Below are 25,203 nucleotides of genomic sequence, written 5' to 3'. Positions count from 1 at the left end.
TTTCCTTTCAACCATTTAACTATTTATCTTCATCCTCTTCTTCAGATTTTTTCCCTGATAACTCTAATATAATTCTTATCCTTGTTCCCCCCAACCCTGCCTTCTTTCAAGATTTCCTCTTTGTCTTTGGTTTTCTGTACTTTGATTATGATATACCTAAGTGTGGTTTTATGAGTACTTATCTATCTTGGTATTCTTTGAGCTACCTGGATCTGTGGTTTGGTGTCTTTAATTTTGGAAAGTTTTTGGCCATTATTACTTCAAATATGTCTCCTGCTTCATTCTTCTCCTTCTGGAATTCCAATTGTGTATATCATACATTTTGATAATATTGTCTCACAATTTTTAGATGTTCCTTTTTTTTTCTCTTTAACTCTTTGTGTTTCAGTTCGTGATGTTTCTATTGCCCTATATGCAAGCTCACTGATTCTTTCCTTGGCAGTTAAGTCTACTGATGAGTTCATCAAAGCCTTTCTTCATTTCTGTTACAGTGTTTGTCTCTAGCATTTCCTTTTGAATCATCCTGAGAGTTTCCATTCCTCTGCTCATATTATCCATGTGGTTTTGATGTCTACATTTTCCAATAAAGCCCTTAACATATTAATCATTGTTTATTTATTTATTTATTTTTGAGACAGGATCTCACTCTATTACCCAGGCTGGAGTATAGTGGCATGATCAAAGCTCACTGCAGCCTTGAACTCCTAGGCTCAAATGATGCTCTTGTCTCAGCTTCCCAAGAAGCTAGGACTACAGGCATGCACCACCATGCCCTGTTAATATTAAAACAATTTTTTTTGTAGAGACAGGCTCTTGCTCTGTTGCCCAGGCTGGTTATGAACTCCTGGCCTCAAGCTATCTTTCTATCTCAGCTTCCCAAAGTGCCAGGATTATAGGCATGAGCCACCTTGCCTGGCCATCATAGTTACTTTAAATTCCCTGTCTGATATTGAATTTAAATTCCCATATCTGAGTCTGGTTTTGATGTTTCCCTTGTTTCTTCGGACTATATTATTTTTCTTTTGGCATGCCTTATAATTTTTTCTTCAAGGCTAGACATGTTTTTATCAGTTAATAGGATCTAAGATAAGAGGCCTTTACAGGGAAGATTTATGTTAATCTAGGAGTCATAATATATTTAATGTTTGTTGTAGCTATAAGTACCAGAAGCTTTAATTTCCTTTACTGTCCTTGTTTTTGTTTCTTCTGTTGACGTTGGACTTCCCCACATACTTCTCTTCAGAGAGAGTCTGTGTCTTTTTGCTCTTTCAGCTGTAATCCACTATTATTAAACTGGAACTCTGTTGATGTGGTAGTAAAGTGTGGTAAGGGGAAATTGCTATAAAATCTTTCAGTGAAATCTGTCTTGTAGTAGACCTGTGACCTTCACAAGTATTTCTCTGGTGGTATAGTTTTTTCCTGTCTTCTCTTCCTTTCCCTGGCTGTAGAGCTCCAAATTGATTTCTTTGAATCCCTGACCCCTGTTAACTCTCCCTCCATCAACTCTTAGGTAAGGCAGGAAGGCTGAAGGGGGCTGAAGTGGAAAAGAACCTAGAATAAAGTTTCAGAGTCGTGCTTTGGCAAGTCCATTCCCCTGGTGAGTAAGCATTTGTTAATGGAGAAGACTGGATGATAATGTTGCTGATTCCATTTTATAGATGAAGAAATTGAGAACCCCCTCCCCCCCCAGAGAGGTTAGATGACTTGATCAAGGACACATTAATAGTTCACAGCCTCAAACATAAAACTTTGAGGTCTAAAGCAATGCTTTTCCCACTCTGCCAAAACTGGTACCCACTGAATTTTGGTTGCAACTCTCACCTCTGACAGCACTTGACATCAAACAGTAATCAACTCTGAACACTAGCTGCCAGGGCTCTCCCTGTGGACACTTCAACTTTGACAACTGACAATGACTCTCCTTTACCAAACTCTGCTCAGACTCTGTGAACCTTCTTCTCAACGAACCCTTGGCATTCAGATTTCCTTTTCTGCCTTTACATCATCCAATTTTAGCAAGACTTCTGCTCAATCCATTTAACCAGAATCCCCCACCCTTTATATCTGATCATTCTAGATATCTTTCCAAATTCTTCATCTCTGACCATCTCTCACATGATATCTGATCATCCTGGCCAGCTTTCAGCAAGAATCCTGTCAGATTGGTTTTGCCAGAATCTGCCCCTTCCCCCTGATGTTTCCTCTTAATAATTTTCTATCCACTCACCCCATCCTGCTCCTTGGCTATAAATTCCCACTCTTCCTGTTGTATTCAGAGTGGGTTGGATCTCTCCCCTACTGCAAAACCCCACTGAAGTAGTCCCTATACTATCTCAGTGGCTCCTGCTGAATAAACTGTGCCTTAGCATTCTTTAACAAGGGTTTTGAGTAAGTTTTTCTTTAACACAACCACAGTACTGGGGCCCTGTCTCAGAAATGCAGCATGTAGCTCCTATTTGTGCCTGCTGTACCTTCTGGTTTGCTTTAAAGGAAGTTCCTGAAAAGGCAAATGGCAGATGACCCTGTATGGGGAGTCTTTAGAAGAAAGGAAGCTTTCACAATCCCATATGTGGAGATGGTAGCAACAACATCCACGGTGTGTGTGTGTATTGGGGTGGGGGAGTGTATCTCTCTTCCTGCTTCTCAGGGTGTCCTTTCCTCTACTCAGCCCCTTTCTCCTGAACTCCAACACCAGGAGACAGGCAGTGGAGTATGGCCTTCTGTTCACCATGCTTGCTTTACAGTGCAAACTTCAAATAGTCAGATTTATGTGATACCCTTAGTAGAATAGCTATTATATAGCATCACTCAGAATTAAGTGCTGAACAAACAACTTTTTCATCCTGCTTGTATCTTGTTGGTCAGATTCCAGAGAGAGAGACTGCATTTTTGGAAGTAGTCCTGGTAGCTAATTTCTAGGATACTTTATAGCAGTGGTTCTGAAAGTGTGGTCCCTGGACCAGTAAGAACAGCATCACCTTGGGAACCTGTTAGAAATGCAAATTCTGGCTAATATGGTGAAACCCTGTCTCTACTAAAAATTACAAAAAAATTAGCCAGGCACGGTGGCATGTGGCATGTGCCTGTACTCCCAGCTACTCAGGAGGCTGAGGCAGGAGAATTGCTTGAACCCGGGAGGTGGAGGTTGGAGTGAGCTGAGATCATGCCACCTGCACTCCAGGCTGGGTGACAGATTGAGACTCTGTTTCAAAAACAAAAAAAAAAGAAGAAAAGAAAAAAAGAAATGCAAATTCTCAGGCTTCACCCCATACCTACAGACTCAGAAACTCTGTGAGGTAGAGACCAAGTTTTTTGAACAAGTTCTCCAAGGGCTGTCCGCTCAAGTTGGAGAGTCACTGCTTTAGCTTATAGAGGCAATTAAATAAAACCGAGTAGTCAGTATATCCAAAGGTTCAGCAAGGTTCCTTAGATCCACTAACCCACTGCTCTACTCAGAGTATGGTCTGTAGACTACTAGCATCAACACCCCTGGGTGCTTGTTAGAAGTGCAGAATGTCAGGGCTACTGCCTCAGACCTACTGAATCAGAATCTGCATGTTGAAATTCCCAGGGAGTTTAGAAGCACAAAGTTTGAGAAGTACTGCTAACCCTCACTTACACAGAGGTTAATTTTGTTTGAAGAGATTAGGGATAGAGAACCAGATAGGCAGAGGAATCTTTGGTGGCTTTGATGTGGAGCCTGAATAATTATGGATTTATTTTAGGATCCTATAAAAAGAAATTTTGTAAAGGGTAGGTGGGGGGAAGCACACTGATCTAAATGATCAAAATTCACAGTCAGCAAGATTTTGCAACATTCCAGTTTCAAAGGGCTTTACAATTATCACTTTGCCTGGTGCTCCTAATCTCTGGCAATTCTAATGACACTCTTCCCTGTGAAGTGCTTTCAGATCTACTTATGTGGACAAGATTTCCCAAGGAAACACTGTAGTCCTGTAAATTCAGTAAGAGAGGAGAATGATCAATGTTCTCACCTAAATTACTGGAGAATCCCTCTTTGGTATGCTGTGCTGTGAGATGTGGTGAAGAGAGCCATGAAACCACAGCCTGCAGCCTCTCAGAACTATTTTTTTTTTTTTTTTTTTTTGAGACAGAGTCTCGCTCTGTCACCCAGGCTGGAGTGCAGTGGCACGATCTTGGCTCACTGCAGCCTCTACCTCCCAAGTTCAAGCAATTCTCTGCTTCAGCCTCCCAAGTAGCTGGAATTACAGGCACTCACCACCATGCCTGGCTAATTTTTGTATTTTTAGTAGAGACGGGGTTTCATCATCTTGGCCAGGCTGGTCTTGAACTCCTAACCTCCTGATCCGCCCACCGCGGCCTCCCAAAGTGCTAGGATTACAGGTGTGAGCCACCATGCCCGGCAGATTTCAAAAGGCACTTCCCTGGGGAGGAAGTGAAGGCTTCTTTTGTGTGCAAAGCCTCATCAAGCATGAAGAGGAGGTTCTGAGCCCAGAGAAACCATGGTGGTGTGCTGGAATGCAATGCACCCATCCCCATCCACAGCTCTGCCTGCCTAAGAACTTTCTGCGGGAAGAGGAGCTGCATGCTCAGCAGCAGGATGAATCCAATTGTCTGTAATGACTCAGATGGAGTCATTAAAGACCAACAAATTGGCAATATGAGTATTGAATGTAGATTAAGCACCCATTATTTTCTGTTGGATCAAAGAAAAAAATGGCTACATGTGTATTTACTCAACTGGCAATTATGGCTTTGAAAGAGCTGGCACATATGAGGAAATAGCAGTCATTTTCAAAGTAAATAGTAATAATGATAACACACCTTATAGAAGGCTATGGTTACATAGTGCTTTCATATGCTTTATCTCATTCTATCTTTACCTTAAGTGGGTGAAGGAGATGCTATTACACTCAGTGCAAATAAGGGACCTGTTTCTCAGGGAGGTTAGATGACTTGCCCAAAAAGACATACTTAGGAGAACTGGGACTTGAGCTTGTTGGCTTTCCTGATTCAAAATCCAGTTTTCTGTTCACAAGAGTTAAATTTGAGCCTTGCTACTAAAAGTGTGTTCTGCTGGTCTGTAGCATCAGCATCATCTGAGATCTTGTTAGAAATGCAGACCTGCAGACCCTCTGAATCAGTCTGTATTTTAGCAAGATGCCTAGGTGATGTGTGTGCATGTTAAAAAGTCTGAGAGCAGTCAAACAAACTTTACTCAGTATGACTACTTGCCTATACCACAAGAACAAAAACAAAATCCAAAAACTCAAACCTCACATAAATATCACAAAATGTTTTTGAGCATTTATAATGATGGCTTTATAGCAGAGATGCATTTTTTTTTCTTGAGACAATTAGAAAGAATTGACAAAGCCATGGTATTAGTGACAGCAGGAGAACCTCATGGAAGAATGGGCAAAGGAATCTCTCTTCAATGCTGAAAAATTAGCAGTTCCAGTGTTTTCATTAAACTCACAGAAATATGCATTTTGTACCAGTATCATTTTTTTTAAGTTTGCCTTTTAGAACAATACTTTCTGTTACTCTGGGTCAACTTTTAAGAAGAGTGGGACTGAGCAACATTAGAAAGGTGATCTTTTGAACACTGGTGCTATGGTCAGGAAAACCACTTGTCCTTGATTTTTTTTTTAAAGTGTGTTTCCTATTTACATTTGAGTATGGATGTGGCAAATGTTTTGAGACTTTCTTCAAGTAAATAAGGGAATGTGTAGTGTAGGGACTTGATTTCCAGGGTGCTCACTGGGAACCGCAGAGGACTCCACCTTCCCACATGGAAGTGGACTGCTGAATGGGGACTGCGGTCAAGTATGTACCCTCCCAAACTGTACTCGGACCAGAGAACGTTGTGAGATACTTGGTTTTCTAAGAATTTCTCCTTACATAAATGGCAGCAGATCTGGAAACAGAATGGATGCTTATTGCTTATCAACAAGTTTGCAACCAAGATTTGTCAAGGATGAAAAATGAATGTAGAGCAAAAGAAATCACATGGTCATGCTACCAGGCAAATTTATATTTGACCAAAATAAGTCAATAGGGAGGGAGAACACATTTTCCATCTTACAAACCATCAACCAGTAACAATTTATTAAGCACCTGCTGTACACTCCACATTATGCTAAGTTCTTGGAGGGATTTTGCAGTGTCAGACATTGTTCCGGCCCCTGAAGAGTTCATTATCTTGCTTAAGAGAAACTATCACATGACAATACAGCAAATTATGTAAGAGTCTACAGCTATGCATTAAAGAATGTAGATAAGAATGAAAGCCCAATAGATTTAAGGGAGAGAAGAAGCCATGAATCTGAGAAAGCCTCATCAAGTAAGAGCATGTGAACTGGTCCTTAAAGAGTGGTGGGGGGCACTTCTAGGGAGAACAACAAAAGTACATGTGTGAAGATGGGGGCCTGCAGACTTCTGTATTCATAAAGGTTAGAATGGCTGAATATATGCCTCTCAAATGTGGAGGTTTGGTATCTAAAACCACACATTCTGTTGGTGTCTAGGCCCTGTTTGGAATCATCTTTACCAGCATCCACTGGCACTTGTCAAACCGAAGAATAACTAAATGGCTATGCTGGATCATTCTTATCTGCAAGCTTCATGGAGACAGGGTCATAGCCATCTTGTTGAGTAAAGGAATGAATATCCATTCCCTAGAAATCTAGGCCCTAAATCTCTAGCAGTGTAACTCCAAAGGAATATAAGACCCTTAGGGCAGATGCTCTCAGGGTCCTACCCATATAGTCTCAGCTCATACTCACCTCTCCATGCTAAGGTTGCTTGCTACAAACACCAATAGCTCTGTGCCCAATTCTTTGCAAAAAAATTATAGGGAGAAATACAACATATGAAAATGCCAGAAATTTAATGCTCCTAAATGCAACTCAATCAACCAATGATGGCTAGAGTTGGGGAAAAAATATTCAGCTTCTCTACCCACAATTGAGACTCCTCCAACACATATTCTACACTGTCTCCCAGAGGTCCCCGGTGAGACTAAGCCCCAGTTGCCCACAGTAGCTTAATAATATTCTCTTGATTAGCTTCCTGCTACTTACTGTTTTACTTCCCCACTCCCCTATCAGCCTTTTCTGATATCACTTCCCAAGATAACTGACTGCACTTTAAATAAATCATCTTAACTATACTTGAAGCCTATGAATTAAAGTTAAAGTGGAAGAACTAACAATGGGGATCTTTCAAAATAGCAGAAACAATATTCTCAAGAGGATTTCTTAGAGAGCAAGAAGATAAAAATAGCTTTTTCTGTTTCTTCACTGCCTCCTTTTGTTCAAAATATGAATTCAGAAGTTCCAAGCATAACAAATTATTCAGGGCTTACCGTAAGAAATAACAACTGGTGTTGATTTCCTCTTTTTTTCTTTTCTTGTCTTTTAAAGGTTAGAGATTACTCACCTCCCCTGCTGGTCATTAAATCAGTCTGGCAGGATTCCTCGGTAGTTCTGTGGCCTTCCGGGTATGTGGTGGAGACACAGGCAGTGCTGCAGACAGGCCTGCTTGCTGTGATGTGCTATGAAGCAGGTGACTTCAAAGGTCTGCTTTAAGCCTATCTCAAGTATCACTTGGGGCTCACACTGAGCCCCCAAATCGGGTAGCAGATGGCATATCCCACAAAGTCAGAATTGATCAGCTCACCAGCATCTCACACTTCCCTAGCTCTTGTGCCAAGGGACTGCAACCACTCAGGTAGAAAACAAATCACTTCTGTTAGCATATCTCCTTCTCATACTTATAAGGAGTCACCAGTTCAATGCTTGACAGTTCTGTGAGGTTTATAGGTCTGGTGAATCCTAAGAGGTTCAGTTTTTGTGGTCATTTAAAAAATAATCATCCTTCCCTAACTCTAATATGGCATCTTTCAAGATGCTATGAGTCATTGCAGAGGTGGGCTTCCTCTCCCACTATGGGTTTTTATTTAAACTTCAGTTTAACCAAAGTTTGTCTCAAATGTGTACCTGAATGGAGAATTAAAAGATTGCTCCCCAAATCCAAATGAGACAAGTGGGCATTTGACATACTAATCACACAAATGAAATATACTTAAAAGTCAGACAATCCTAGGATGAGATTGTGCTTAGATTATTTGGATATACTATCTATGAAATGAAAGGAGAATGAAAACTGATCTCAGTCTCTCCTTAATTTTCCTCTAGGGCAAACATAAAGTGTAAAAGTCAACTGACCCAGCAAATGCACAAATGCTGCCTTTCAGACCCAGGCTCAGTCTTTTCTAGGAGTATCTGCCACTTGGATAACTCACCAGAAGGGACTGGACTGCCCAAGGCTTCATAGCATCTGTCACTAGACAAAGCACTCTGAGATGCTAAGAGAAGATTCTAGCATCAGCCTCTGTGGAGATGACCTTTAATGTGCATTCTAAACCCAAGGTTCTTTGATTCCGTGTTTCTTAGATGCGAGCTCTTCTATTGTCATTTTATACTTGAAAAAGCAGAGAGGTTGGAATAGGCAACAAAGCACTGCCTCCTGCCTCCTTCTCGGGTCGCTGCTCACAGTGGGGTCTTACACACTGTCAGAAGAAGCCCGGCCTCAGTGGGCAACTGCTACTGATTGATGCTTAAGGCATGCCAATAATGGGCACTCTAGTAACTGACAAGTCTCAAAGGCCAGTGTCAGTTTAGCCACTTTGTCATTCAAGCAGATATACTGCATTTGGTTTCTTGGGCTCCTCTACAGCAGGTGAGATTTAGACCTGAGGGGACAGAGCTACCGAAGAGAGCAAGATAACTGCATTTTGGGGAAGATTATATTGGAAAATCTGGTCTCTGCTCAATTGCCCAAGAGAGCATCACCTCAGAGGTCATAATATTTGCCCCCAGAGTTCTATGAATTTCTCTTTGCCATCTTTTCATTTTACATAATCAATATAGCCAAAAAGAATCTTTAAAAAAAACATGCAAGGCAGAGAGTTTCTCCACTTTGGCACTATTAACATTTGGGAATATACAATTTTTTGTTGTGGAGGCCATGCTGCACATCACAGGATGTTTAGGAGCAAACCTGGCCTCTACCCACTAGATGCCAGTAGCACATGCCTCTTCTCCAAGTTGTGACATCCAAAAATGTCTCCAGACATTGCCAGATGTCCCCTGGGTGGGTGCACAGTCAGCCCCGTTTGGGAACTATTGCCTTACAGGTTAACAGTATTAACTTCTTGAAAGTGCTCTAGTAATGAAGTTTTAGAATACAACATAGGAACTTTTAACGTAAAGGATAACAAATCTTTCAGGCTTTGTGAGCCACGAACAGTCTCTGCTATATGGTCTTCTTGGGTTTTATTTTGTTGTGTTTATAATCCTTTAAAACTGTAAAAACTCAATCTAAGTTCAAAAATAGGCTGAAATTTGCTGATCCTTAGACCGAGGGAGAAAGAAATGATGGGGATTCCCATTATGATTAAAAGCACTGAGACAGTATATGGAAAAGCTGTCATCTTGAACCAGCTACTCAGGCTTTGTGACCCTGAGCTAGCAGTTATGCTGCCCTTCTTGGAAAGCCTGAAGTAAGTAACTTCAAGTTAGATTTTATTAATCTTGTTTGCAACTTAATTCTGTTTAATGAATTTAAACATAAAAGGTTTAAGTAAAACAGAAACTTGACATTTGAACGAAATGAGATCTCCTAGTAAATGGAAGAATGTTTGCTAAGTGAGGATGCATCCTTCCTGTGGTTTGGAATAAAGCATCCTATGAGTTTCCTCTGAAGATGAGAACTTTGTACGAAGGAAATGCCCCTACTCAATTTTAAAACTGAAATATGCTTTGATGTGACTACAGAGGTTATCAAGGAGGAAAGAACGATATTTTGCAAACAAAGAATTCTAGAAACTGTCTGTAAAGTTGGAAAAATAAAAATCTCACTATACAAATATATTTCAAAATCATATTTATGGAATTTTCCTTAACTCATCACATAGGTGTCTGAGTATACTAGGGAGGGTCTATTCAACAAGTATTTATTATGTGCTGGGGACTGTGTAAAGCACTAAAGTTCAATCCACCTGAACCCTGCCAATGAGCAGCACTCAGTCAGGAAGCTGCTACATTCAGTCATCCAGAGATTTTTTCTAATAAGATATTTTTCTATCCTTGTATATTATTAATTACATATACGTTATGCTTTACTTTGGGCATTTGGAGTTTCTGTATGTGGATTTTAATTAACACCAGACAGAATCAGTCAAGAAAATATCCTTATGATCCAATTACCATTATTCAAACAACTGTATGGGGTGGGATATAAAACTTTGGTCAACTGTACTTCATTTGGATAACAAAAATGTACATTTTAAATCATTCAAGTAGTGTATCATATGAAAGTAAACTATGGTGAAAAGAACACTAGGCTTGGAGTCCAAAACCCTGGATCCAGTCCGGCTCTGGTTCTAGCCTTGTCTTTTTTCCATGGTCAAGTCAGTTAACTTCTAACGAGTAGTTTTCTCATATGTGAAATGGGATATAGTATTTTTCCTAGTTTACTGTATTTAAACATACTGTATGTTTATAACCTATAAAGTGCTATAAAGATGATGTCATTATCATAAGTACTGGGCTGTACTGATTCTTCACTTTACATGGATGATTCTGGGATATCAAGTATTGTTTTGTTAACAGCCTGGATCAATTATCAAAGGGACCTACTTACACTTCATTTTAGGTGATCGAAAAGAAACGTATCTATAAAAGCTAGTGAGGGCCTACTTTGAAATTTGCTTTGAGATGAACATCATGGATTTTCTGTTAAAAGATCTAATCAGCTAGATTTAATTTTCTAGGAAAAGGAAGATGTTTCAGCATTTATTTAAAGAGGTTCAGAAATTAATAATGCTTGAGCCCTTATCAGCGCCACCAGGTCCTACCCACTTCTGCCTAATATTACATTTTTGCCCTGTAGCCTTCCGGGTAAACCAATGCTGGGAAGAGTCTTGCCTCTCGGTGTGGGGTCAACTTCTAGGCTATAGTGTCAGGGTACGATAATCACATCACTTGCGCAAATTCGAGAAAGCTCCTCCAAACCAGATCAGCTGGATTTTCAAATACAGATATTTTTCTGTAATACTCTCAATTACATTTAAAAACGTCAGCCAGGCTTTTCGTTTTCTGTCATCACTCCCAGTCTATTTTTTTGTCAGCAAATAGCAGGACCAATATCCCAAGAGGGATCTCCGCCTTCACTGAACAGGTACAATCCCAAAACATTAAGAGGAGAGAATGGGTCTAATCTTCATGCTTGAAGCAACACCCTACACAGCCCTACAAGTTACTTCCTGTGTTTTGTACCGGGGTCTGAAAAAGCCTCAGACCCTCCTTATGCTTTGTCCACTTCACTTCATTTCAAATACGATGCCATTAAACAGGCAGGGACTCTTCAGTGGTGTGTATAGTGTTCACTGTCAATGCTATCCTTGATGCCAGTAACGAGGTATCAGAATAACACTAGTACCGACAACAGCAGTGATTCTTTCACTCCTGACACCTTTTGTAAAGGACAAGTCATCATGTCTCTAAATGGAAAAACAAAATTAAAAAAAGTGCTCACTCCCACACTTTACATTACCATGACTACTGAAGGTCCATTTTCCTGTCCCCTGGCTCCATACCTACCAAAAATAAGGGCTGGATGCAGAAAGAAAACATTGAATATATAATTTAAAATTGAAGACCTTTCCCTTGGTTTCATAAGTCTGGGTTTTTATAAGCTATATTCACTCATTTAACCAGAGAGTCATCAGCTAGAAATGAGTTCGGACCACTATTAGGCTTGGTTTGGATTTTATTCAGACACCTAGAAGATGAAAAACGCTCCCACTTCTTAAAACAATCCACTGACTTGACCATTGTCCTTTAAAATTGCCCTTTAGACATGGAGGCAAAGCCAAGCCTCCCTCTCTCCAGTTTCAGCCTTCTCTTATTATACTGTTTTCTGTCCTGAACTGATCAAAATCAAATAGGGAAGAAATAATCCAGTTGAAAGAGATCTGATGTGCTTGTTGATGTCTCATTAACCTTGAGAGTGAATGTAAATGGTAACTGCCTGTCACAGTTTGTGAGGGGGGAAATAAGCCAATGGAAACATCACCTTGAAAAAAACACAGAAAGAGAAATATCATTTAGTAGATCATCAATCAAAACATGGGGCATTTCCAACTGTCAGACTGGTTAAATTATAGTTTCCTTACGCCCATGATGAATCTACTACATGTTTTCTTGGGGAAGCTTTTGGAGCAGTATTTATCTGTGTGTCACAATATAGTCACTAAAGTATTGAAGAAAAAAAACCAATGATGCCGGAAGTCTAATCATGAGAAAAACAAACATCTCAGGATTAATGTTATTAAGGCTCTATGATGAGTAAATGTGTGATCTGTGAGCCACTGAGTGTGGGAAGATTCTAATTCCACTGAGCCCCTAGTCAGCTTCCCCTCATTACTAATTGCTGATTGATAACATGTCAACAAACAGAGGGAGGGAAATAATAGATGAAAATTGTCTTGTCTCTAGGGATAAACTGTTACCTGTAGAGGAAAAGAAGAGGAACGAGTTCCCCAGGTTTCCCGGCAGACTCCCCTTGGGATAAGTAGACTAGAAATCTAACCCGCTTCTAGTACCAGATCTGGACTAAAGACTCACACAAAACCATCACCTTCCTTCCATCCCTCTGCACCAGAGTCCCAGCTGGGACTGGTTCTTGTCTGCCCTCCCCAAAGGAGAACCTTAAGTAAACAAGCCCCACAATCCCCGTCAGGGATTCAGATGGAACATTCTCACCTATTTTTACTTTTCTCTCCTGAGGTCTCTACTTTTCCATCTGTAGTCCTCACTCCTCTGCTTTTCTTAGGAACTTCCTGGAAGTTACCACCATTAACCTCACTTTCCACGCCAAATTCCCACCTCAAGCTGATGGCAAAACCGGTTTCTGCGAGTGTCACCCTCTAACCAGCTGCTCCGTTTCCCGTGCTCTTCTCGGGGGCCACACAGCCCGACTTCTGTTCTCACCCTTCTGGCTTTGCCCCTCAACCCCATGCTCAGATGCACCCAAATAAAAGTGGATTGATCGGCTCCCTCTTTTCCCAAAGTTTTGGCATTTCTTGAGGAGCTACTGTGAAAGACGAAGTAACTGCGAATTACAAACATAATTTCGTACCCTAGAAGATAGAGATGGCTACCCTGCTCCGGAGAAGACAGCAGCAGGGCAGCCCCCTGTCCTCGCCAGAGACCACATTTCTTTCTGGGCGGGTAGGAGGCATTTTCCTCACCATCCCGCTTCACATTCTTTTGCCCTTTCCCAACCTCTCCCACCAACAACCTTTCCACAAACACTCGGGGGCGGGGGGTGCAGAAAAAGGGAGAAACAAAATTGAGGACAGAGAGGGGTATCTCGGAATCCTCTCCAAGCATAGTATTTTGTTCTCAAGTAGTAGGACTTTACAGAATGTCTTCTCTCCTTCTGCTCCTTCCTGGCCCAGTTACCCCAAAGCCTCCCTGCCCCCAAGCCCACTGCGACCAAAACAAGCGCACCGACCACAGCACTGTGGCCGTCGCCGCCCCAACTGTTGCAGCAGCTGCGGGTGGCGGCAGAGGCGACGCGGGCAGGTCTGGACCCGGACCCCGACGCTCCCTGCCCAGGAGGCTGGGAGGCTCCAGGCGGCCGCCCTGGGGCGCGCGGTGCAGGAGAGCCCCTGCGGCAGCCGCCTGGGCTAGGAGAGGTGGCGCTCTCAGCCGGGACCCCAGCGCAGAGCCAGCCCGACCGCCGCCGCGGCGCTGGCACAGTCTGCCCGCACCCGCCCCCCTCTCACCTTTAAGATCAGGTCGGTGTGGTGCTGGTCCAGCATGTTGGCTTTTTGGAAGGAGGTGACGATGACCCGGCCGTAGCGCCCGGGGGTCTGCAGGTCCGAGTAGAGACGGTGCTTGGAGCGGTTGACCGGGAAGAGGCTGTTGACGAGGTTGCGCTCGATCTTGGCTAGGCTGTGCTGGGGCGCCAGCAGGTGCTCCACGCTCTCCTCGACCTGGTAGCGGCTGAAGCTGGCGCCGAGCAGGATGGAGATGAGCACCGGCGCCGAGGCGAAGAAGACAGGGTGACTGGCAATGAAGTGGCCAAGCCGGGAGAAACACGTCCTCAAGCCCCTGTGCAGAACCTGCCGCAGCATCCTAGAGCAGAGCGGGCGCGGGAGGAGGGCGAGGCGCACGCTCGGCTCGGGTTCGGGCGGCGGCGGCGGCGGCGGCGGCGGCGCCCGCGGCGGCGGCGACGGCGGCGACGGCGATGGCGAGACCCTGAGCTCTCCCGGAGCCGCGGCACCACCATCGGGGAGTCCCGCGCCGCGCCTCGGGAGGGTCCCCTCGGGCTGGAGACACGCCCTCCTGCCCGCGGCCGCGCCCTCCCGAAGAGCCCCCCAGCTTGGCGGCCTCTGCGCCGCACCCACTCCGCCCTATCGCGTGCGCCCTCCCCACCCCCCGCCGCCTCCCCGCCCGGGGGGCTCCACGTCGCCCGGCCGCGTGCCCACTCAGCGCGGGCGGAGCCCGGGGCAGCCCCCGCGGGGCGTCGTGACCCCACTCACCCGACCCCCAAGGCCAACGATGGGGTGGCGCGGGGAGCGGCGACGGCGCTAGCGCCAGGAGACTCTGCGCGCCAGCCCAGGAACACGAGGACGGAGAATTCCAGGCTACACCCAGTCCCCTCCCCTCTGTGCACTCCCCTCCCCCGGCCTGGCCCGGCCCGCGGAGCTCGCTCTCCCCTTCTCTGCCCTCCTCCGGGAAGACCCAGAGATAAAGAAAGAAATGGCCCCGATTTTCCAAACAAAAAGTAAAGAGTTCTCCGGAGGGGGGAGGGGATGGGTGTCGGGCAGACCCGCTCAGAGTCGAGTCTCCCGAGGCGAAAAGGAGCAGGCTGAAGACTGCGTGCGTCCCGGCTCTCGCCAGGCTCAGGTGGTGGCGCGCACTGGCTGGTGCGGAGAGGGGGTGGGGAGCGAAGACGCTCGAAGGTGGAAATCACGCCTCCTCCCAAATAAGAGCCGTTTAAAATATCCCCAACACTGTAGCTTCGGCTGGACCAAGGGGTCCGGCTGTGTGACTGGAGCACGTCCACTTAAAAGGTATCCTTGGAGAATCTTTCTGGCCCTCATTTAGGGTCGCTCCAGAGTGGATTGAGGCTGTCCAGCTCTGTTGCACACCCCCCAACCTCCCCACCCAGTCCTTTAGTAATAAAAGTGCTGATAATGCCGGTCAGTCGATAGAACTGTCTGTCGCCAGGGCTCCGGGGCTCCCGGGCTCCCGGCTCTTCGCCCTGCCTTCTCCTCCTCCTCCTCTCTCTGTCGTCACCAGCAGGTCTGGGGGACCTGGTGCGGCGTGGCTGGCGCGGGCGCCCCTGCGGGCATAGAGTGTTTGAGAAAGGCTGGCCAGGGAGTCAGTAGCATTAACCCCCTTCTCTGCCTCACTCCGCCCTCTCCTCCCCCACCCGCGAAGGTGTGAGAGTGGAGGGAACCTTATCTCAGACCAGGAGAGATACAGGTCTCGGAGTGTGTTGAGCCGCAGGGGGCGCGGGGGAGCCCGGGGGGCGCCGATGGCTTGGCAAAGTTGGGCGTGTGCGTGTGTTCCCCAGCCAGCCGTGAGCTAGCAGGCAGTCACCGTGGTTCCCCTCGCACTCCCCCTCCGGAGAATTCCCCGAGAAGGCGGGCGCCGGCTTCGGCCCGGGGAAAGACCTGCGGCGGCGGCGGGAACGGCCACGCACAGGTACAATTTAGCGCGTTTCATTTCGCGCTCCAAGCTCCTGGGTCTGTCCACAGCAACGCAGACTGAGCGGGATCTCGGAGTCTGGGTCACTGAGGGGCTCCCTCAGGCCAGGGCGGTGGGGTCCAGGGCACGGCGAGGGGTCCTCAGGCTCCGTGCACGGAGCGCTCAGCCTCCCGCTCAGCCTCCCAGTGCTAGGGGTCGAATGGGAGGCGGTGGCCCGCACTAAGGAGCTAGACATGCATATTAATCAAAGCTGAAGGCAGATGGAATAGGGACGGAGGAGGAAGGGGAGTGGTGAGGGAAGAAAGAGGAGAATGGGTAGGAGAAGGTGTCTTCGGGAGGCATTTCCCTAACGTTCCCATTCCAGACTCCCCTACACCTAGCGGCCCTTCACTTCTCAAACTGAACTTGGGAACTTGCACGTTGGAAACAGGAAGTCGCGTTTTGGGAAATCCTCCCTATTTGATGATCTCCTCCCTTCCCCCATACCAGACCCTCCTTCCTACCTTTCCTCAGCAACACCTGCACCTGCTGCGCTGCCCGACCAGGGGGCACACCTGCCCTGCCCTGCTTGTGTTCCCTAGATCCTTCCACCCATTTCTCATCCACTTTCTGTGCTCTTCCTCCTTATTCCCCACACTGCTCTGTTGCCAAAGGCTCCCCAGGACGCCTAAGTCCAGCAGCTTCCAGCAGGCTCCCCACCCCCAGTATTGCCATCCCTGGGAGGGACACATAGGAAGGGGCTAGAAATTCCCCATGCCACACCGCACTTGTGCCATTCCCCCAGCATCTTAATTTCTGCTCGCGGAGATGCCGCTGTTCTGCAGCGCTTTGCTGATTCACGATGATTGCGGAGGGAAAAACCTCATTGACTTGTGCCCCTGCAAGCGGTTAGGCGAGCGTGAGTGGCTGCGAGGGCACACGCTTTGGGAAACCACCCACCATTGCGTAGCCGAGGTGCTAAATGACAGGGTGGATGCCCCGCGTGGCTCTCAGCCCGGGCAGACGGAAAGATGGAAGGGCGGGGAGGAGGGGTGGCGGTGGGAAATACTGCGAACCCAGCTCTTTGCAACGGAGCCAGCAGCAGCTAGTGGGTGGGCACTTCTCAGGAGGCCTAAAATCGGTCTCTGCACAGGGAATGAACAGAGCTGTTTTAGGTGCCCTGATGCCAGCACAGGGACAAAAGTAACAGAAGGTAAACCAGCTGACAGGTCTCCTTGGACGCCTTTAACATTTTGACGAAGCTCTTTTCATTCTGAAGTCTTTGACCCTCCAAATGGCTCCCTCCCAACCTCGGTTCGCCCTCTTCCCTAGACTTTCCGGCCTTTTAATGTCAGCCCTCACAAGGGCTGAAGAAAGGAGTGCCCTCCCTCAGTGCCTGTGCTGCATCTTAGAGCAGGAGAAACTGCATTGCTCAGCTGGCCAGGGCGAGAGTGTTGTCCTCCCACACAGAAAAGGCCTTTCCTTTAGGGCCAAGGCATTTGTTTCTAGTCCTCCCTACTCTATTCCTAACTGTCCTTACGTATCTTTAGGGGCGCTTCCACCCTGTATGTTTCAATTTGGAGACAGAACCAAGTGAGTGTGGACCTTGGGACACCTTTTACTGCAGGCAATCCAGTTAGTGTTGTCTAAATTGAATTGGAGCAGCAGAGAGAGTGAGAGTGAGGAGAGAGAGAAAGAGAGAGAGAGAGAGAGAGAGAGACCACACAGAGGAGTGCAGGAAGGGTGTTGCCCCCTCCCGATTTTTCTTCTCTTTTTGTAGAAGTTCTGGGAGCGTTGCCTCCACCAACGACCTGGGTTTGCATTTGGGCCAATGACTTTGTGATCAGAGCTTTCACCGGAACGTTAATAAGTTATTACTTTTTCGGTTTAAATTGAGTACATATTAATTTTAGACAATTTGGAAGGTAAGAACAAGAAAAGGAAGGAAACCAAAACACCTGTATTGGTGTACTCCCACTACCTTTCAACCTTTGTTGATAATTTATTGTACACATAGGCAATATAATATAGAAGTTGAGGCTTTTGGTTCTGTAGCCACTGAGTTGAATCCTTGCTCCAGTATTTACTAGCTAAAATACAATGGGTATCTTTACTTCTTTATGGCACAGTTTTTCTCTTCTGGAAAATGGGAATAACAATACCAACCCCATAGAACTGCTGTGAGGATTAAATAGATTAGGAGATGTAAAGCACTTAAAACAGTGCCTACAGCCTGACATATCACTGACATATAATAAATGATATTTGTCATAATTCTATTCTACACACATGTGTGAAAAGAAAATCAGTCCCTGGCATTCAGGAGCTAGCCTGGCACTCACAACTAAGTTTGGTGTTCTGTCACTGAACGTAAACCATTTCCTGAAACACTAATGTCAGGTAAGAGTATTCTGTAACTGTGATGGATTAAGACAAAATTAGGACCACTCCATAATCATATCTGAAAACAGATAAAACATGAACCTTGTCCAAACCACAAAAAATGGCTAAGTATGTCATCCTGGCTAATATGAGTGACAGTTGTGGGTTTTTTTTTTTGTTTTTTTTTTTTGAGACGGAGTCTCACTCTGTCACCCAGGCTGGAGTGCAGTGTCATGATCTAGGCTCACTGCACCCTCCACCTCCTAGGTTCAAGCCATTCTTCTGCCTCAGCCCCACCCTCGAGTAGCTGGGATTACAGGTGCCCACCATTACACCCAGCTAATTTTGTATTTTTAGTAGATATGGGACCAGTTGTGGCCTTTTAAAAACAAATTACAGCCAGACATGGTGGCTCACACCTGTAATCCCAGCACTTTGGGAGGCCGAGGTGGGCGGATCATGAGGTCAGGAGTTTGAGACCAGCTTGGCCAACATAGTGAAACCCTGTGTCTACTAAAAATACAAAAATTAGCTGGGTGTGGTGGTAGGTGCCTGTAATCCCAGCTTCTTGGAAGGGTGAGGCAGGAGAATCACTTGAAACTGGAAGGCGGAAGTTGCAGTGATCTGAGATCATGCCACTGCACTCCAACCTGGACAACAAGAGTGAAACTCTGTCTCTAAATAAATAAATAAATAAACAAACAAGAAAATATTACAACTTTAGCGTCATTCTAATCTTTTCTCCCTCTAGAAAAAAGATTAAGACACTCAGACGTAAAACTACCCCTGCTTCCTAATGGTACCCAATCCCGTGCAAGCCCCACTGACTTCAACCTTCCCCCAAATTACTTAACACAAGTTCGAATCCTAGAAGTCCTTTCTAATGCCTTCTTCTTAAGACACCTCTTAGTTCTCCATGGTGGGTGTTCCTTGCTGCAACGAGAAGGAAATCCAGTTTGGTCAACTATTTGGTGTGGTCTTGGTGGTCCTCAGCAAGAGGGCACTGACAATGTATATACAATGTTTATTTACTTTCTTTTCTATAATTTAGGATCATAGTAAACATTCTGATTGATAACCATTTTTTTCTCATTAAACATATCCCATGAACATTTTCTCATTTCAATTATTATTGCTATAAAAGATTTTATGGCTGCATAGAATTCCATCATACATCTGAACCTTATTGTACATTATGCCATGTTGTTGGCCACTTAGTTTTTAAAAATTTTACTACTATAAATAACACTGAGATGAACATCCTGTACATAAATCTTTGGCTGTATCTCTATTTTCTTAGGATCAAATATCTGCCACTACATGTTAAGTAGACAGCTCCCAACAAATGCCTTTCTAATAATATTTAAATTGGAAGGGACAAGGGCATTCCTTCACAGGGATTAAGTTCTTTGATGAAACACCGAATTAGTCCTATTTTACAGGGATTTCTATCATGTGCTACATTTGGAATCAGTTTTTTGGCTCAGTCTTGCTCAGATATGCCAGAGAGATTGATCATAATATGGAGTAGGGATTCAAAAGAAAAGATTCTTTGATTTGATAAGGTTACAACAAAGGCCTGCTCTTGTCTAGCAAATGTTTCAAGCATTAGCTTTTAATCATGTCACCATTTTCTGCCTGAGAAACAACAAAAAGTGTTTTCATACATATATCTTAAATCTAAACAGTTCTATGTCTACCATGAAATCACTATGCATAGCAGATGATATAATACAAAGGGTATTTGGGAGGCTGCAGTTGAGGGTAGCAGTTACTGTAATGTGTTTATTATTTTATACCATCCCAATCTCAATAGTTCTGACATATTGCCAAGTGGTGGGTGTTTCTGCTATCCTAAAAGACCTACATAAGATTTCTTGGAGAATGGAAGCACATGCAGAGAAGGTCAAAGTATAACAAGAATTATCCTTTCAAAGTGGGGAAGATCTTTGGCAAACATCAGAGCTCCCTTGAGTGGGGATGTCTCCATGAAGTATCTACTGGGTCTCAGCCATGTTTTGACCAAGAAGCTGTTTTATGCACAGCAACGCTGTACTCTCTGAAATGGTACCCAAAGAGATTTCTAAAGATAGTTTAAACTTGAAATTGAAGAGAGAAAACGTGTGGCAAGCCTTAATTGTTTACTTAAAGAGACACACTGCTGTGTATAGATGATTCCCTGTTCAAAAGTGAGCTAATTGTTATGTCTGGGTCTTTCTGGATGTTCTGCCAACTCAGCAGGCTTTCAATATCATCACGAGTCTTTTGGAAGGATGATTTGTGAAGATGTAAGGCAAAAAAATCATGCAAAATTATTTTTCTGAATAGACACAGGACTCAGGGCCAAATGAGAGATATTTCATGTTCTGATTCAGTGGAAAACACTTTGGCACACACTCTCTGGATGTCTGTGCTCACAATGCCACTGGTAAGTTAATGTGATCAGTTCTAAACCTTTACTTGGCTTTTTTCTCCTAACAAAAAGCATGGCCATGCCTTCTCTCTACCTTTCCAAATCCTTCCTTCCTTCAAGGTTGTCTCAAAATCCCAGCTCACACATCCAATAAACCTTCTATGACTGCCACAACCAACATTGGTTAATTTAACTCTATTAACTCTGAGCAATTTTATTTGAATTATTTCAGTGAGCAAGTTTCTACTGTGCTTTGTAACCAGGAGAAATTGAGCAAAGGATTCCCTGCTCTCAAGGAATTTGTAGTTTAATATGGTTGAATAAAAATACAGAGGATTAAAATATGAACCTGTATGAGGTAGATTTCAGAGAAGTACCGTCCCATCAGTGTCTGGGATTCACAGAAATCATAAATGGTATCTGGCCAGTCCCTGATCTTAGAATACATTTAGCCCTAGAGTTAGCATCTTGCTTGCTGTTTTCAGCTTTTTTGTTGTCTGATGTTTCATATACATTACATATATTACATATTTTTCCTGTTCTTTTAAGATTTTAATTTCCTACAGACCAAGAACCTTACCTAGAACTTTTGATTTCACCTTCAGACCTTCAATGGTAGGATTGAGCACAGAGCAGGCTTGAGTGAATGCCTGTTGGTGGCTTATTAGAGTAAAATATACAAATCACTCAAGGAAGATAAGGATGCACCACATTCAGACAAATGGTTTTTAAAATCATTTTGTTAGAACAAATGATCAGTTATTTTTTTAAAAAGTAGTTAACAATTCTGATTTCACATATTCAAAATATTTGTTATTCCATGTGAGAAATTTGAGCTGTAAATAAGATGGATGGAAAGTGCTTACTTAAGAGAAACTCTTTAAATTGGATGTGCATATTTTAATATACAAAGAAATGTTGCTAACTATAAATGAGTATCATTTTGCTAAACTGGGCTCAATGGGATACTGGATCAGACACATTTTACAAGGAACACTTTGAGGCACTTGGGACAGCAAAGTGTATGTGCATTTAAAAACTAATCTATAGCTCAAGTGTATGGGCAGGTAATTGTGTTTCAGCATGCATCAACCTTATGATAGCCTTTTGATCACTGGGCTGGGCTAGTGTCTCCTTTATCTTTCTTCCCTTGGGGTGGTCCTAAAGTTTTAACTTGGTCAAAGAGGATGATCACTGTATTCTGGAGATGCCTGAGTAATGTCACTTCCTTAATAGCAAGCAAGATGCAATTCAGGATTTTCATTAAGTCCCACTAGTTTCCCTTCTGCTCGATCTAAATGAGGACAGTTTAGGTACATTTTTCACTTTCAGCACCAGGGACAGATCTGATACAACCTAGCTACCCCCTACCCTTTTCAGCTTCTATCACTTGTAAGTTGGTTTTAGAAAAACTTTACAGCTAAAAAAGTTCTGTAAGCTAATGTAATCCAGGGGTTGATCATCTTTTTCTAAACCAGGCCAATTAAGATGAAAATAAATTTAAGTCGATGGGCCACCAATACAATATGATCATATTTCAAATTGCGTCCAATACTTTTATACCCTTATGATGTTTATATTGAGAAGGGAGACATTTAAAGGGAATTGTTAGAAATGACTCTAAAATATAATCTCTTGCATTTAAGGAGTAATTGTGCTAAAAATTTACAGGAATAATAGACAATGGGAAAATAATATTTTTATGCATTTCATGTGCCAAAGTTAGCCCTAGGCACTTTCAAATATCTAGCCTATATGATTTGCAGAATCACTCTGTGGGCTCTTAAGCCCATTGTCAAACCCACTTTAAAGAGACAAAGTTGAGGATTAAGGAGATTCAATATCTTGTGCAGGGTTACACCATAACAGAAGTATAAATAGAGCCCAGGTCTATCTGATATCAAAATCCGTGTTTTTCCATTCACTCATTCTGCTGTTAAGCAAAATATTACTTGATTCCACTTCTAAAATGCCTTCACTAGATTTTAAAACATTCTAGTCAGATAACATAATATGCCATGAATATTATAAACAATTTAATGTTATTTCTGTATTTGCTATTCATTTAAAAGTGCTGTAAAATGGCAATATTGTGGCCTATCCATTAATCAGGTTTTCAGTGTTTGGATTCATTTCTAATGTTGGTATTCTTTATAGAAGTTCTGTGGCCCAACAAAAATATTGTATGGAACCAAAAGTGTTTGCTAATCTAATCCAACCCACTCTTTTTGCAGATGGCAAAACTTATGCAGTCCTTGTCTGGATTCTACCAAGAAAAATCCCTCAAAATGTTAAAATGGAAAACTGTCAAGTGGTTCTAAAATACATAACAGAAAAAGTAACTGAATAGACTCTGACCTTATGCATGTTAAAATTTTTCCATTTTTTAGCGGTTCACCAGTAGTCATGATATTGCTAAGGGAAATCTTCTTTAATTCTCTTCTTTTACTGTGTAAAGTGAACAGAGAGACCATTCTAATCACCAGATCTGTTGTCTTATGTTTGAACATAGGGGACATAAGAAAGCAGGGTGTTTCCCGATACAACTCTTAGCTTCGGGGCAGTCTTTCTTTGATGTTTATATATTTAATCCTTTTAAAACTCGTGCTGTAGAGCATAACCTAAGAACAAAGCACTTCATCCCTTCTGTTATTAGAACTGTGTACTTCTTGCTTTGACTTTTTAAAAATAACAGAGCTACAAGGCATTCTGTTCCCCATGGCTGATCACTTCCTTCTCATAAATGGCATTATGTTGGTGAATTAATTAATAGTAAAATCTGATTTACATATTCACAAATATTAGAATTGTAGAAAAATTCAATCAGGAGGCAGCTCCAAGGAGAGGCTAAGTGAGGGAAGACAAAAAAAAATATCAAAGCTTCGTTTTTTAGACAAAGCACAGAACTTGGCATTTCTAGGGCTGCCCTGCTTCCACCTTCAGGCATCTTCTGAATATTGTAAAGGGGATTATTCTGGACATGGAAAGCTCTATTCTGCCATGGGTTGAAAGGTTTAGTTTCAGGTAAATGCCATTACCTCCTGCAGTGTGCTAAGCAACAGGAACTAAAGTAGTTTGGGTACTGGCCTAGCCATCGACAGATGAGGTCCTTCATCTAACTCTGTTACATCACTGTAGTTAAGATTTCTGTCCACTGGGGCAATGGATGCAGCAAACCACCACCATGGCATGTGTACACCTATGTAACAAACCTGCATGATCTGCACATGTACTACAGAACTTAAAGTATAATAACAAAAGATTTATGTCTGTAAAATGAGAATAATAAAGATGATGATGATGCTTTCTGCCTCCTAAGCAGGGTTTCAGATGTAAAGGTTGATGACACATGTAAAACGCTTTGAAACAAACACATACATTATTGGGCCTTCTAAATCCAGGGCACTTTGCTAAATGTGGAGCATGAAGAGATGTAAAGACCTTGCCTTCAAGGTGCCAGAGTGCAGTAGAGTGAGGCCAACAAGTGAAACAAGAAAGTTGTGTAGTGTGGCAAGGACTTCGGTGTGCTATGCAATCAGTGAGAAGGTTCCTCTAACCTAGCCTGAAAAGCAGAGGTGGGTGGCAGTTGGAAAAGTTTTAAAGAGGGTATGCACAGATGCCATCTGGTGCTCCATCCTTATCCCCTCCACCCACCCCCAGAAGTTCACCCTAGGTAGTTTCCATATACTCTGAAGTCTTCCTGCCCCTCTCTGTCTGAGATATTTTCTGGCCATGGGACATACTGGAAATGCCGGAGAACTAGCACCTCCGGAAGTGACCGTCAATTAAATGAGGGATAGGATAGATGGATAAATACCCAGGCTTCTTTGCCTCGCAGCGGAACAACTCAAAGATGTGTATCTCACAGGCTCTCAAAGAATTCCAATAGAGCGGATCCCTTGTTGTCCACAGCAATAACACACTCATGCTCATTAATACACCCTTTATAAACTTTTCTCTCTTCTCTGTCTTCCTTCTCCATTCCCTCACTCAGCTTTCCAGGAATCTTCTCTGATATAACCCATTTGCTTCCACATATTTATTTCAGGATCTGTCTTTGGTGGAACCCAACCAAAGACAGGAGATGACATCCAAATGGAATCTCAAAGGTTAGCAGTTAGTCAAGCCTAATAAATGTAATGGTATGTATACTATATTTCAGTAAAGCTGTTAAGTAAAAGAGTTAACTAACATACCTATGGAGAGAAAGAATATTCTAGGCAGTGAATAACATTTCAAATTATAAGGATGGGATACAGAGCTTAGCTTGTTTTGAGAACTATGAATAGCTCAGGATGGATAGGCAATAGGTTGGAAAAGTATACTGGAACTAGGTTAAAGGAACTTATATGCTGAAATAAAGTGCTGAGTATTTATTCTGGAGATGACAGGGAGCCATTTCAGGGCTTTAAAGAGAGTTTATGGTTGGGTTTATGTTTGTTTATGTTTTACAAATCTGGTGGCCACACAGGAGGTGGATAAGGGAAAACAAGACTAGAGGCAAAGATACCAATTAGGAGATCATGATAATAATTATGGCAAGAAAGGATCAGGGCCTGAAGCAAGGTAGGGACCAGTGGGATGGAGAGAAAGGGAAGAGCTGATATGTTTTTAGGGAGATAGCATTGGCAGGACTTGGACGATTGAAGAATG

The 25,203-nt window shown here is 43.5% G+C and overlaps 1 protein-coding gene across 1 annotated transcript in view; it reads right to left on the bottom strand.

The window, feature by feature from the left end:
• The window catches only part of PTCHD1 (patched domain containing 1), a 58,726-nt gene extending 44,484 nt beyond the window's left edge, over window positions 1-14,242 (bottom strand). Inside the window, exon 1 of the mRNA XM_017514588.2 lies at window positions 13,844-14,242. Coding sequence (XP_017370077.1) covers window positions 13,844-14,194 — 351 coding nt within the window. The 5' untranslated portion in view covers window positions 14,195-14,242. The remainder of the gene's footprint in view (window positions 1-13,843) is intronic.
• Between the last annotated feature and the right edge of the window lie 10,961 nt (window positions 14,243-25,203).

Source organism: Cebus imitator, unplaced genomic scaffold (assembly GCF_001604975.1).
Source record: "Cebus imitator isolate Cc_AM_T3 unplaced genomic scaffold, Cebus_imitator-1.0 Scaffold527, whole genome shotgun sequence".
In the NCBI taxonomy this organism is placed as follows: domain Eukaryota; kingdom Metazoa; phylum Chordata; class Mammalia; order Primates; family Cebidae; genus Cebus; species Cebus imitator.
The sequence above is the reverse complement of the archived record's forward strand: the minus strand, read 5'-3'. Positions and strand labels throughout refer to the sequence as shown.